Source organism: Triturus cristatus, chromosome 9 (genome assembly GCF_964204655.1).
Source record: "Triturus cristatus chromosome 9, aTriCri1.1, whole genome shotgun sequence".
NCBI lineage: Eukaryota > Metazoa > Chordata > Amphibia > Caudata > Salamandridae > Triturus > Triturus cristatus.
The window spans coordinates 1,226,797,142-1,226,810,327 of record NC_140592.1 but is presented as its reverse complement, the minus strand read 5'-3'; the positions used below and the strand labels follow the sequence as shown (position 1 = coordinate 1,226,810,327).

At 52.4% G+C, this 13,186-nt stretch overlaps 1 protein-coding gene across 4 annotated transcripts in view; it reads left to right on the top strand.

Moving 5' to 3' along the window:
* RYR3 (ryanodine receptor 3) overlaps nucleotides 1-13,186 on the top strand; it is a 2,047,168-nt gene that overhangs the window by 1,790,152 nt on the left and 243,830 nt on the right. For all 4 annotated transcript variants that reach the window (XM_085627314.1, XM_085627313.1, XM_085627312.1 and 1 more), the window contains one exon: nucleotides 11,551-11,728. In XM_085627314.1, coding sequence (XP_085483440.1) covers nucleotides 11,551-11,728 — 178 coding nt within the window. The remainder of the gene's footprint in view (nucleotides 1-11,550; nucleotides 11,729-13,186) is intronic.

Genomic DNA, 13,186 nt, shown 5'->3' with positions numbered 1-13,186 from the left:
TAAATAAAGATTTGTCTTAGCGGTGGTGAAATGTCCACTGGTTTATAACTGGGTGCTTCGTGTGTAGGAACACACTGGGCACCAAATCTTTGTGTGGTTTTAAAATGTATCTTGAAGTTACTGATAAATGCTCTGAAACTTGTACAGCCTGGTCATGGCCACATGTCACATTGAAACACATAGCTGAAGAAGTACCATGTCAAAGGGCCAAGTTCCTGAGACTTCATTCCACTTACCTGGCGGAGCGCTGCATGGTTAGGTTTACACACTGTGCACCGGCAACAGAGCAGGTCGCTCTCAATAGTTGTTTATTCCACAGTTCTTACATGTGTTTACTGAGCCTGTATTTATAATGCATTGGTAGATGACAAACCTTACCCTTATAGATGGGAGTGATGTCCTAATACCTAATAAGTTAAGGCCAGCCTCTAGATCCTCCAGTGATGACAAATGACGCTGCTGACTTTGTATCATTTGAAGTTAAAACAGTGTGCAGCAGCCTCCAGCAAAGAGCCTCGACCCACCTCTGCTTCGAAGTTACCAGTTACTCTTCTTAACATGTTCAAGGCACTACTGAGAACACAGTGCCTGTATTGCCTAGGCCTGCCTAAGACAGCACATCCAACTGCCAGACACAGTAACATTCATGGTATATCCACAATAGGAAAGTAGGATCTGCTTTCATGTTTACCCCTACTTTTTGCAAGTGTCATTATGTTTTTTTTGACTAATCTGATTCGAATCGTGCTATTCAGGACCCCAGTCAATGTGTTTCCTCCCTAAATTTGTCATGGTAAGTACTTTGGTACGTCCACAATTGGCTACTGGTATACCCTTGTAAGTCCCTAGTATATGGTACTAAGGTACCTAGGACATAGGTACACCAGGGGTCTTCCATGGGCTGCAGCATGTATTATGCCACCCCTGAGAGATCACTCAAACTGGGACTACAGGTCTGCCCTTACAGCCAGTATAAGGTTGTGCTAGCAGCTTTTACGGCAGATGTAAGTTTCCTTATATCTGAGTTCACTTCACTTAAAACCTTTAAGTTCTCCCTAAGGCAGGCCTTTCAATCCTGAAGGCAGGGTGCTGGGGTATAAGTGTGACAGTGCCCCTGCATGAGCAGGACACCTCTACGAACCCTGGAGTCGATTCTCCAGGCTTTGTAAGTGCAGTCAGCTATTTTCACACATATAGTGGCCATCCGTCATTACACGATGGCTAACTATATAGTGGCTGTGCCGAACCTGGGCATGTTTGGTTTCAAACATGTTGAAATCCTACCCTAACACCATTACTGGTGTTGGAGGTATGATTCCATGCACTGGAAGTCTCCTCCAGGAAGCCCTCTGTACTCCTGGTAACAGCCTTTCAGGGTCTGCTAGCAAGCTAGTGCTGCTTCTGACCACAGACACAATTCTGCCCTCCTGCTGCTGAGCTGAGCAAGGGTAGAACAATAGGTTTCCTATCACAGGGAGGTGTGACCACCTCCCAGACAGGACTTAGGGGCATATGTATCAAAATCCGTTATTGCGATTCTCAAATAGCGATATTTTGAGAATCGCTGTTTGAGAATCGCAAAACGGGATGTATTTAATAATTCGCAAATATTTTGCGATTTCTTGTTATTCCTTAATTGCGATTAGCAAATTGTGAAATCGCTATTAAGGAATACCTTCCCATTCATTCCTATGGGCCAGGAGGCCCATAGGAATGAATGGGAAGTCATTCTCAATTTGCGATTCGCAATTAGAGAATCGCAAATTGAGAATAATTTCAAGGGTGCAAGGGTGTCATAAGGACACCCTAATGCACCCCTGAAATGAGCATGTGTGCGCATATGGTGCACATACATGCCCTAAGGGCATGTATGTGCGCCACATGGCACTTTGAAAAATGCCAAAAAGTGCATTTTTCAAAGAAATCGCAAATTACCACCAACTTGAAGTTGGTGGTAATTTGCGATTTCTTAAGGAGAAATCGCACAACTTGGGTGCTTGTTACATAGCATTTAAGGAATCGCAAATTGCGATTCCTTAAATGCTTACGCAAAATTAAGGAATCGCAAAATTAGCGATTTCTTAATAATACGATGCGAAAATGGCTGATACATCGCGTTTTGCGATTTTGTATTCGCAAACGCTGTTTTTTAGCGAATCGCAGCGTTTGCGAATACAAAATCGTTTGATACATATGCCCCTTAGTGTATTGGGCTGGGGTGGGAACGCTTGCAGCGCCACCGGACTGCTTTGAAGGGCACATTTGGTGCCCTCCTTGCATACTCCTGTTTGAGCCAGTTCAGGGAGCCCGTGGCTCCCACTCTGGCGTGAAACTGGACAAAGGACATAGGAGTATCTTCCCCTCTGTCCACCCCCTTCTCTGGGAGAGACCCCTGAGTCGTCCTAACCCCTTTCTGAGGGTATAAAAGGGCTTACTTGTGGGTGGGTCCTCAGATTCGTCGTGGGACAAGACTCAAGTCTCTGGACACTTGGACTTCGCCTGGAACCAAGACTGCATCAAGGAAGACTCCTACTGCTCCTGGTCTCGCTGTTCTGCAAGTTTTTTTGTTGTCTGTGTCTGTGTTTCTTCCAGGATCTTTAACAGACCTGTGGGCATCAAGGACACCCAAAGTAATCTCCCTGGGAGTGAAGGAGTCACTCCACTGCATCTGCAGGCACTGCAGCGAAGCTGACCGGTCTGTGCTCCTGATGTCCCACAGACTTCGAAAGGCTCAACAACACAAGTGCTGGTTCTGCAACTCACTCGAGGTCTGACCTGTCCTCTCAGCAGGTTTGAGGCTAGTTTCCTCTTTGGAACAGCTGAGAAAAAACTCCTGTGCACTGTGTCGACTTGCCGTTGCAAAGGCTTGTTGACTCTGCACTCCAGAGATCTTCGGGCTACAAGAAGCTCCAGCCTCCAGCATCTCCTCCTGCCAAGATCTTCATCCTCTCTGCATCCTCTGCACTGTGGGCCTTCATCTTTAGTGAGCTGCTCGAGATCCTCTTGCGACTCCTGTGCCTTTGGCCTGTGGGTCCTCTCGAGGGTCTACTAATGTTTCAGCGGGCTCCCTGGCTTGCTCGGAGCTTGCTCGACTCTCCTGCACTTGGTGAGTCCCTTGAGCCCTTGCTGGTTCCAATGTTGCTCCTTTATCGTTTACCACGTCTGTTTGCTGTCGCCAAGGCTTGTCAGTGCTCCCACTGGACACGACACCCCTCGTTCTCGACTTCCGACGTGGGACAGCTCGTGCATGGCTCCAGGTCTTTCTCAGTATCACCTGGTCCTAACAGCTGCAGTGACAAGGTCACTGTCATCACTCCTGCATCTTCCGCCATCATTGGTCATTGCTCTTCTGGGCCCCTTGGTCACCTCCGAGTGGCGTAGACACTGTCCCCTCCTCGGCTTGCAGGCTCTTCTCTTCAAGAATCCACCCTTGGATTCCACTGGACTCTTGCACAGTCTTCACCAGCAGCATCTTTACTGAAGTCCTCCATTGTGGTCTACAGCGGTTTTTGACATCACTTCGCACCTATGCACCGGGCTTCGCTGGTGTAGGTAACCTGGTTCCTGGAGTATCCACAGGTGGGATGACTCTCCAACCTTCTGTCTTCTACCGGTTTTCCTCAGGGTTCCCGGGAGTTGTGTTTCTCCAAACTGCAACTACGACTTTCTTGTTGACTTATTTTGAGTACGCGACTGTGTTTCCACTCTGTACACAACCTCCGCGGGGTTCTTGGGTATTCACTTTGGGTGGTTCCTTGCATCCCCAACTCATCTGATTCTCTTGCTCCAAGCCCTGACTACAGTCGCAGTTCGCAACTTTCTTGGTATAACATTTGGTCCTCCCCTGGAGTGAAGATGCAGCTGGAGAAGAAGGTGAAAGAGTCCAGTGGAATCCAAGGGTGGATTCTTGAAAAGGAGTACCTGCAAGCAGAGGGGACAGAGTCTATGCCACTTGGGAGTGACCAGGAGGCACGGGAGACAATGACCACTGATGACGGAAGATACAGGAGTGTTGACGGTGACCGTGTCGCTGCAGCTGTAAGGACCAGGTGACACTGTGGAACTTGGTAGCAAGAGATGCTGGAGGATAGAGCTTCATGGAGCCCGAAGATCTCTGGAGAAGAGAGTCAACAAGCTTTGACAACAGCAAGTCGATGCAGTGCACAGGGGTGCTGTTCCAGCGGTTCTGACGAAAGATACTGGCCTCAAACTCAGTGAGAAGACAGTGCAGGCCTAGAGAGAGTTGCAGAACCACCACCTGTGTTGCTGGGCCTTGCGAATTACAGAGGATGTCAGGAGCAACAGACCGGTCAGCTTATTTGCGGTGCCTGCAGGTGCAGGAGAGTGACTCCTTCATTCCAAGGAAAATTCCTCTGGGTGTCTTTGATGCCCACAGGCCTGGAGAAGAAACTGGATTGAGCACAGGCAGAGATGACGCAGAAGTCTGCCAGGACGACGAGGCCAGGAGCAGCAGGAGTCTTCCAGATGCAGTCTCTTTTCCCAAAGCGAAGTCCAACAAAGTCCAAACTGCCCAGACGTTAGAAGTATAAGTAGTTTCGGATCTGAGCTTGTTCCATGAATCTGAAGAGCCACACACAGGTAACCCCCTAAGGACCCAAAGGATAGGGTTGGGACGATTCAGGGATCCCTCCCAGAGGAGGGGCTGGACAGAGGGGCGGATACTTCCATGTCCTTTGTACAGTTTCACACCAGAGCAGGAGCTAATGGCTCCCTGAACTTGTTCCAACTGGAATATGCAAGGAGGGCACCAAATGTGCCCTTCAAAGCAGTCTGGTGAGGCTGGCAAGCTCCCCCACCACAGCCCATTACACTAAGTCTGGTCTAGGAGGTGGTCACACCTCCCTGTGACAGGAAACCTATTGTTCTACCTTCCCCTGCTCGAGCCTAGCTCAGCAGCAGGATGGCAGAATCGTGTCTGTGGTCGGCAGCAGCACTAGTTTGCTGTTAGACCCTGAAAGGCTGGTACCGGTAATACAGAGGGGCTCCATAGGAGAGCCCCCCCCCAGTACATGGGATCCTACATCCAACATTGGAATTGGTGTTGGGGTAGGATTCCAACATGTTTGATACCAAACATGACCGGTTCGGTGCCTCCAATATATAGTTAGACAACTCGTAATTGACTTGATGTCCACTATATGTATAAAATGGCTGAAGGCACTTACAAAGCCTGGTGAATCGCTTCCTGGGTTTGTAGGGGGTGTCCTGCTTATGCAGGGCACCCTCACACTTATAACCAAGCACCCTGCTTTCAGGATTGAAAGGCCTACCTTAGGGGTGACATATAGGTTTTAAGTGCAGTGACCTCAGATATAAGCAAGCCTATATCTGTTGTGAGTGGGGCTAACACCAGCTCACACAGGCTGCAATGGCAGGTTTGTAGTCACAGTTTAGGTGGTCTCCCATGGGTGGCATAATTTATGCTGCAGCCCATGGGAGACCTATGCGCTGGGTACCATCGTGCCATATACTAGGGACTTAAAACAGTACACCAGTAGCCAATTTGGAAGGTACCAAAGTACTTACCATAGTCCAATTTAGGGCGAGCGCACAGTGCCTGGGCTCCTGGTTAGCAGGATCCCAGTCAGACTAGTCAGAAAACAGAAAAACACCAGCAAAAAGTGGGGGTAACAATAAAAGCAGATCTTACTTTCCTACAATGCCCCTTGGGAAAGTTCCTGATCTGTAATGCCCTCATGTCCCATGACAAAATTGGCAACACAACAAATCTGAAAGAAACACGTTAGTTAGATTCCTCACCTTAGAATATCCCCAGATGTCAGACTGGATCCGGAAGATTTTTGTAGCAATACCCCTTGCGCGTCGCTAGGCGTCGTCTGCGGCTCCGCGTCCGTCGTTGGCGTCGTGCGCCGGAATGACGTCGTCGGAGTACTTAGACGCTGCCCTCGCGCCCTGCGTCAGTTCTTCTTTTTCCGCGCCAGTAAGCGCCGATCCGGGAGAGCTACCCCTTTAGTCATTTTTTGACTAAATATTTTGGTCACTTTCTCGACTCTGGTGCCGGTAGGATGCCTGGTTTCAAGGCCTACGACGACTGTCACCGACTGATGTCGGTGACCGATCATCACCACTGGTGCCTGTACTGTTTGGGGACCGACCACGACGCGGAGTCGTGTTCCGATTGTATGGCCCTGACCTCGAAAGCTAGGCGGGAGCGGTCCCGTAAGCTTCTCGAGCTTCGCCACTCTCGATCCCGGTCCAGGAGGAGGTCCAAGGATCGGTCGAGGAGCCGCAGTCGACATCATCGCTCGTCTGGCTCCAAGTCTTCGGGTAAGTCGAAGCGCTCCAAGAAGTCCAAGAGGCGACACCGCTCTTCGGACTCCCCTCGCCGGTCGCGCGACTCGGCCGAGGGTCAGGGTGGTCCCACCCCCACCGCTCCACCGGAGCCGCAGGCGCCGCGCACGTCCCCATACCCGCCGGTCCCTGGGACTGACACGACGCCGGCGGAGGTCTGTGCCTTCCTCTCGGCCATGAGGAGCCTGGCCCCGCCGTCGACGCCCGGTGGCACGCCTTCGGGCCCCGCGGACTCGACTGGGCGACCTTGCGCGCCGGCGGCTCCGGCCCCGGCGGAGGCTCCGGCCCCGACGCCGCAGGTCCCCGAGGGGCCCAGGCCTGGGCCCCCGTCGACGCCGGTCGACCTCGTCACGCCTCCTCCGCCGGCGTTGACACCGGTGCCACCTCCGACTCCAGTCGACGTCGATCCCCGGTTCAGCCCCTGTCCGGACCCGACGCCGGTGCGGCGCCGCTCGACGCCGCATCCGAGGCCGCTAGAGACACATTTTGTCTATCGTCCGGCTCCGATCATTCCTCCTGTTTACCTGGAATCGGATGACGGGGGCGACTGGGAGGGGTCTGTGGACCCTCTGGCCCTTCAGGGCCAACTTTCGCAGGACTGGGCAGATGAACTGGGGGAGGCCAGTGGTTTGGATACCTCACCGAACACTGGATTCATCTCTCCTCCGACTGTGGCTTCGGAGGAGGGTGCAGCTTTTTCTGTGGTGCTGCGCAAGGCGGCCGCAGCCCTTGGGCTTGAGCTGCCTGCCGTGGCTGTGAGGACTAACATCCTCACTGAGGTGCTTCAGTCTGCCGCAAGCTCCACTGAGCCTCTGCTGCAATTCAATGAGGCCCTCATTGACGTTCTGCAGGGCACCTGGTCCAAGCCCTCCACAGTCCCTCCTGTGGATAGGAACGTTGCCAGGCGCCACCACCCTGCTCCGGGCGACCCCAGTTTTCTGTCCCAACACCCCACCCCCGAGAGTCTGGTTATCCAGGCCTCTACCTCCCAATCCTCCTTCCCGTCCGCTCCTCCGGACCGGGATTCCAAGAGACTGGAACAGTTCGGTAAGAAGCTGTTCTCCTCGCTCAGTTTGGGCCTGCGGTCTTTGAACACCGCCTGTCTCTTGGACCGTTATTCCCACTCTCTGTGGGATACGGTGGAGGACGTGCTGCCCCTGTGCCCGGAGGAGGCCCGGGCACAGCTTTCCTCAGCTCTGGCCGATGGGAGAGATGCAGCGCGCCATGCAATCCGATGTGGACTCGACACTACGGACTCGCTGGGTAGGGCGATTTCTACCACGGTGGCGCTTTGACGTCACGCCTGGCTGCGGTCCACGTCCTTTTCAGGGGATGTCCAGAGCACTCTCATGGACATGCCTTTTGATGGCGCTCGCCTTTTTGGTGAGAAAGCGGACAGTGCGCTGGCTCGCTTCAAGGACTCCTGGGCTACGGCCAAGTCCTTGGACCTCTCGGCCCCGCGGCCACAACCTTCCGCTTTTCGCTCCTTTCGTGGCCAAGGAAGGGGCACCTCCTCACGTCTGCCTAGCCACCGGCCGCAGAACCAGCCTGCACGCGGTCGCGGACGTGGTTTCCGCCGAGGCGGTACTGGAGGACAACGCGGTCAGTCCACATCCACCCCGGCGGCGTCAGCCTCAAAGCCTTCCTAGTCCGAGCTTTCAGGCCCATTCCTCGCCAGTGGGAGGCAGGGTTTGCCATCACCTGCTCCACTGGCGTACCATTACTTCGGACAGGTGGGTGCTGCAAATCGTCTGAAGGGGCTACTCCCTCCCCTTCGAGACGACCCCTCCAGCCATGCCACCGCAGCACCACCGTTTCTCGGAGGATCATTTGAATCTTCTGCAAGAGAAAGTTTCGGCCCTCTTTGCCAAAGAGGCCGTCGAGCGCGTTCCGAGCCCATAAGTAGGTCGTGGTTGTTATTCCCACTACTTTCTGGTTCCCAAGAAGGGCAAAGGGGGCCTACGCCCTATCTTGGACCTCAGGAACATCAATGCCTTCCTCCGGAAGGAACGGTTCAAAATGTTGACTTTGGCTCAGGTTCTAGCTGCCCTAGACCCTGGAGACTGGATGGTAGCATTGGACTTGCAGGACACATATTTCCACATCCCCGTCCTGCCGGCCCACCGGCGTTACCTGCGGTTCACGGTGGGTCAGGAGCACTTTCAGTTCACAGTGCTCCCCTTCGGCCTTACCAGTGCCCCTCGGGTGTTCACGAAAGTGATGGCGGTGTCGCAGCTCATCTGCGCAGATAAGGGGTTCCAGTCTTCCCCTATCTCGACGACTGGTTGTTGAAGGCGGGCTCGCCCCAGGCAGTCGTCTCCCACCTCCAGACTACGGCGGATCTCCTGCATTTGCTGGGGTTTTCAATCAACGTGCCGAAGTCACACCTGAGCCCCTCTCAGAAGCTCCTCTTCATCCGAGCGGTTCTCGATTCGGCGCAGTTCCGGGTTTATCCACCGGAACAGCGGGTCCGGGATATACAGGCCCTGATTCCCATCTTTCGGCCTCTATCCTGGGTTTCGGTCAGGCTAGTGTTGCAGCTTCTGGGGCTGATGGCCTCCTGCATCCTACTAGTGCATCACGCCAGGCGGCGCATGCGGGCTCTGCAGTGGGACCTGAAGTTTCAGTGGGCCCAGCATCACGACAACCTGTCCGACCATGTCTTGATCTCGGAGGGCACTGCACAGCAGTTGCAGTGGTGGCTCACGGACCGCGATTGGGTCACGGGCAAGAGCCTCTCCCTACCCCTAGCGGAGCATGTCGTAGTGACGGATGCGTCCCTCCTGGGATGGGGTGGCCATATGGGAGAGGCGGAGATCAGAGGCCTCTGGTCTCCGGCGGAGTCTCGCCTCCACTTCAACTTGTTGGAGCTGAGAGCGATCCGACTTGCACTGAAAGCCTTCCTTCCCTCTGTCCGGGGAAGTGTCGTGCAGGTGTTCACGGACAACACCACCGCCATGTGGTATTGCAACAAACAGGGCGGGGTGGGGTCGTGGACCCTTTGTCAGGAGGCTCTGCGCCTCTGGACATGGCTGGAACACCAGGGCATCACCCTAGTGGTTCAACATCTGGCGGGCTCTCTGAATGCCAGAGCAGACGAACTCAGCCGCCGGTGCATGATGGATCACGAATGGCGTCTGAAATCAGAGGTGGCGCAAGGTCTCTTTCAGCAGTGGGGAGAGCCTTGGTTAGATCTATTCGCCACCGACAAGAACGCGCAATGTCAGCAGTTCTGCGCGTTGGAATTTCCAAGGCGGCACTCGCTCGGCGACGCTTTTCGTCGCGAGTGGAGTTGCGGTCTGTTGTACGCCTTTCCGCCTATACCACTTCTGCCCAGAGTGCTGAAGAAGATCAGGCAAGACCGGGCCCAAGTCATCTTGGTGGCTCCGGATTGGGCACGAAGGTACTGGTATCCCGAGGTACTCAGTATGTTGACTGATCCTCCGATACGACTGCCCCTTCGGGAGGATCTTCTGTCGCAGCAGCAGGGGACGGTCCTCCACCCGAACCTGTCCAGCCTCCACCTCCATGCGTGGAGATTGAGCGGCGGCAGTTGATGCCATTTGACTTGCCTCCTGAAGTCTGTGATATCATTCTGGCAGCCAGGCGTCCCTCCACAAAGACGGTATACGCCTGCCGGTGGAACAAATTTGTGGCATGGTGCACAGCAAAGGCTGTGGATCCCCTTTCCGCCCCTCTTTCTGAGGTTCTCCTCTTTCTTCTTTCTTTGGCCCAGCAGGGCTCTGCCTTGGGCACCTTGAAAGGTTATCTTGCTGCCATCTCTGCCTTCTTACGGCTTCCTGATCAGCCTTCTCTTTTCAAGTCCCCTGTCGTTTCACGCTTTCTTAAAGGCATTACTCACACGTTCCTTCCTGTCCCTTTCGTAATGCCTCAGTGGGACTTGAATCTTGTCTTAACATTTCTGATGTGCGCTCCCTTTGAGCCTCTTCACAATTGTCCTCTCCGTCTTCTGACTCTTAAGACTGCTTTCCTGGTAGCCATCACCACGGCTAGACGGGTGAGTGAGCTCCAGGCTCTATCGTCCACGCCTCCTTTTCTATCTGTTCATCCGGACAAGGTTGTCCTTCGGCCTCGTCCTTCCTTTCTACCGAAAGTGGTGACCCCCTTTCATCTTGGGCAATCTGTCACCTTGCCCACCTTCTTTCCGCCTCCGCATCCTTCCAAAGAGGAAGAGCGGCTCCACCGTCTGGACCCAAAACGTGCGCTCTCCTTTTATTTGGACCGCACGAAACAGCTCCGGGTGGACGACCAGCTTTTCGTTGGCTACGTGGGTGCTAAGAAGGGGAAAGCTGTGCACAAACGGACCATCTCCCGGTGGGTCGTTTTGTGTATAACAACCTGTTATTCCTTGGCAAAAAAGGACCCTCCTGTTGGGCTGCGAGCCCATTCTACTCGGGCCACAGCGGCTACTACTGCTTTGGGACGGGGAGTCCCTTTGCAGGACATCTGTCAGGCGGCGACGTGGGCTTCGCTGCACACTTTTGCCAGGCATTATTGCCTAGACAGCCAAGTCCGGAGGGATGGCTTCTTTGGCCGTTCTGTCCTCCAGGACTTTCTGGTGTTATCCTGGTTCGCAGGCCCACCACCGGGGTTGGTATTGCTTGGGTATCTATTCTAAGGTGAGGAATCTAACTAACGTGTTTCTTTCAGATGAACAAGTTACTTACCTTCGGTAACGATGTATCTGTAATAAACATTAATTAGTTAGATTCCTCACCGACTCACCCATCCTCCCCGTTCTGTGAACTGACATCTAGGGTTAAGGCTATCCTTTTCAGGGCCCTAGATTTTTTGGCACCAGTGTCGGTCTCTTGCATGGCTCTGCGTTCCTGGCCCGGGAAGCTATGTACAAGAACTGATGTCAGCGTGCGAGGGCGGCGTCTAAGTACTCCGACGACGTCATTCTGGCGCACGACGCCAACGACGGACGCGGAGCCGCCGACGACGCCTAGCGACGCGCAAGGGGTATTGCTACAAAAATCTTCCGGATCCAGTCTGACGCCTGGGGATATTCTAAGGTGAGGAATCTAACTAACTAATGTTTCTTACAGATACATCGTTACCGAAGGTAAGTAACTTGTTCAATAGGCACCACCTAATGTGTGACATCCTTACATTTATGGCCTCTTTGGAGACACCCCATAAGAAGCATTTCTTGTACGTTTTCTGAATTTTCTCATTTGTCTTTCTTTGCAGCCTTGAGGATGGTGAGAAGAAAGACAAAGCCAAGGAAGAAGAGCAGGCAGAGTCCCAGGGCGAGGAAGAAGAGGAGGCCAGGAAATGGAAACGCAGGCGTGGGCAGAGAAAGGTGGTGCCCGAAGCCATCATGGCCAACTTCCTGGAAGGCTTGGAGGTGTATCAGACCAAGATGTTGGTGAGTACGGGGTTCCCAGCAGTCCCACATCAGGCAAGCAGGCCACGGGGTAACCATGGATTAAGGATACACTTAGACAATAATCTCAGCTGGGGTGCTGCACTCCAAATCTTAACTCCTTTTGTCAGGGTGCTTAACCATAAGAAAAAACAAGCTAAGTAGAAGTAATGAATTTGGTACACATTCTCACAATTGTATATCTAGTTGGGGCTGGTTCTGGTTTTTTGGTCTCTTCTGTGAACTCCTTCTTTCATCATCACCTGTGTCTTGCAGACTAGTAATTTTGCTTCCATGGTATGCTGTTGATCGGTTTCTTGATACCATGATGTATCCTGTTTTGTGTTTCTTTTGTTCCTCCCATGATGCCTCTTATTTTCTATTGTTGATCCTTTTCTCTTGCTTCCCCTTGTTTTCAGCTCCTGGCTGTGGTATGTCTAGCCTTGATACCGAATGGCATCACTCTAATTTGTTTGGGTTTGAGACTTCTCTTTCTCTCCATTTACCAATATCTCCCTCTCCTTCAGTGTGTTTTACACTTTATCTCTCAGCCCATCTCTTTATCTCATTCATCGGCCAGTTGTGCGCTCTTAGTTCTTTTTGATCCTCTTCCAAGGCCAAACTTTTATTTGGTTATTGCATCTTATATTCTTCAAAGTTCTCCATTCTCTCTCGTACCATCTCCTGGTCATCATCTCTCACTTTCTCTTTCTTTAATTGTTTTCCATTCAATCCCCTCTCTTGTTTTTCAATCCCATGATTCCATTAAGCTCTCCCCGTTCTATGTACTTCTCCCTTTCTTTTCAATGTCCTTATGTAGTTTCCGCTATGTTTTCATTGTTTCCTGTGCATCCAGTGTGATACGCTGCTGAGTGGCTTGTGTGGACGCTTGACACTCTTGTGACATCATATTTGCAAATACTTGTCAGGCAAAGGAAGTTAATTTATGGTTTTCATGCTCTACTGTGATTTTTTGGTATCTTGTTTATTTAAATATTTTTAGGCATATAAGCTAACGTCAAGGGACATACAGCCGCAGATTCCTTACATTTGAACTTCCAGGGGTCAGGCTGGATCCACAAGATTTTTATTAGCAGTACCCTTGCGCTCCAATAGGTGTCATCAATTAACTCCGCGTGATGTCGTAGGCGTGGGTTTTTTTTCTTGACGTCCGCGTCATCTATCTGGTCGCCACCCCGAAGTACTGATGTCACTTCTTTTCTTTGCACTTCAGCCAGCGCACATCCGTCAAAGAGAGCTACCCCCTGTCACTTTTTGACTGACTTTTTTCACCTTTTGTCGACTCCTTTTGGTGTTCTATGTATGTCTAGTAAGAAAGCCTCGGGTTCAAGCTGTGCAGCGCCTGTCACCGCATCATGTCAGTCACGTACCCCCATTTGGTGTGTCTCTAGTGCTTGGAGCGTGACCACGACACAAAGTCATGCTCTGATTGCCGGACCA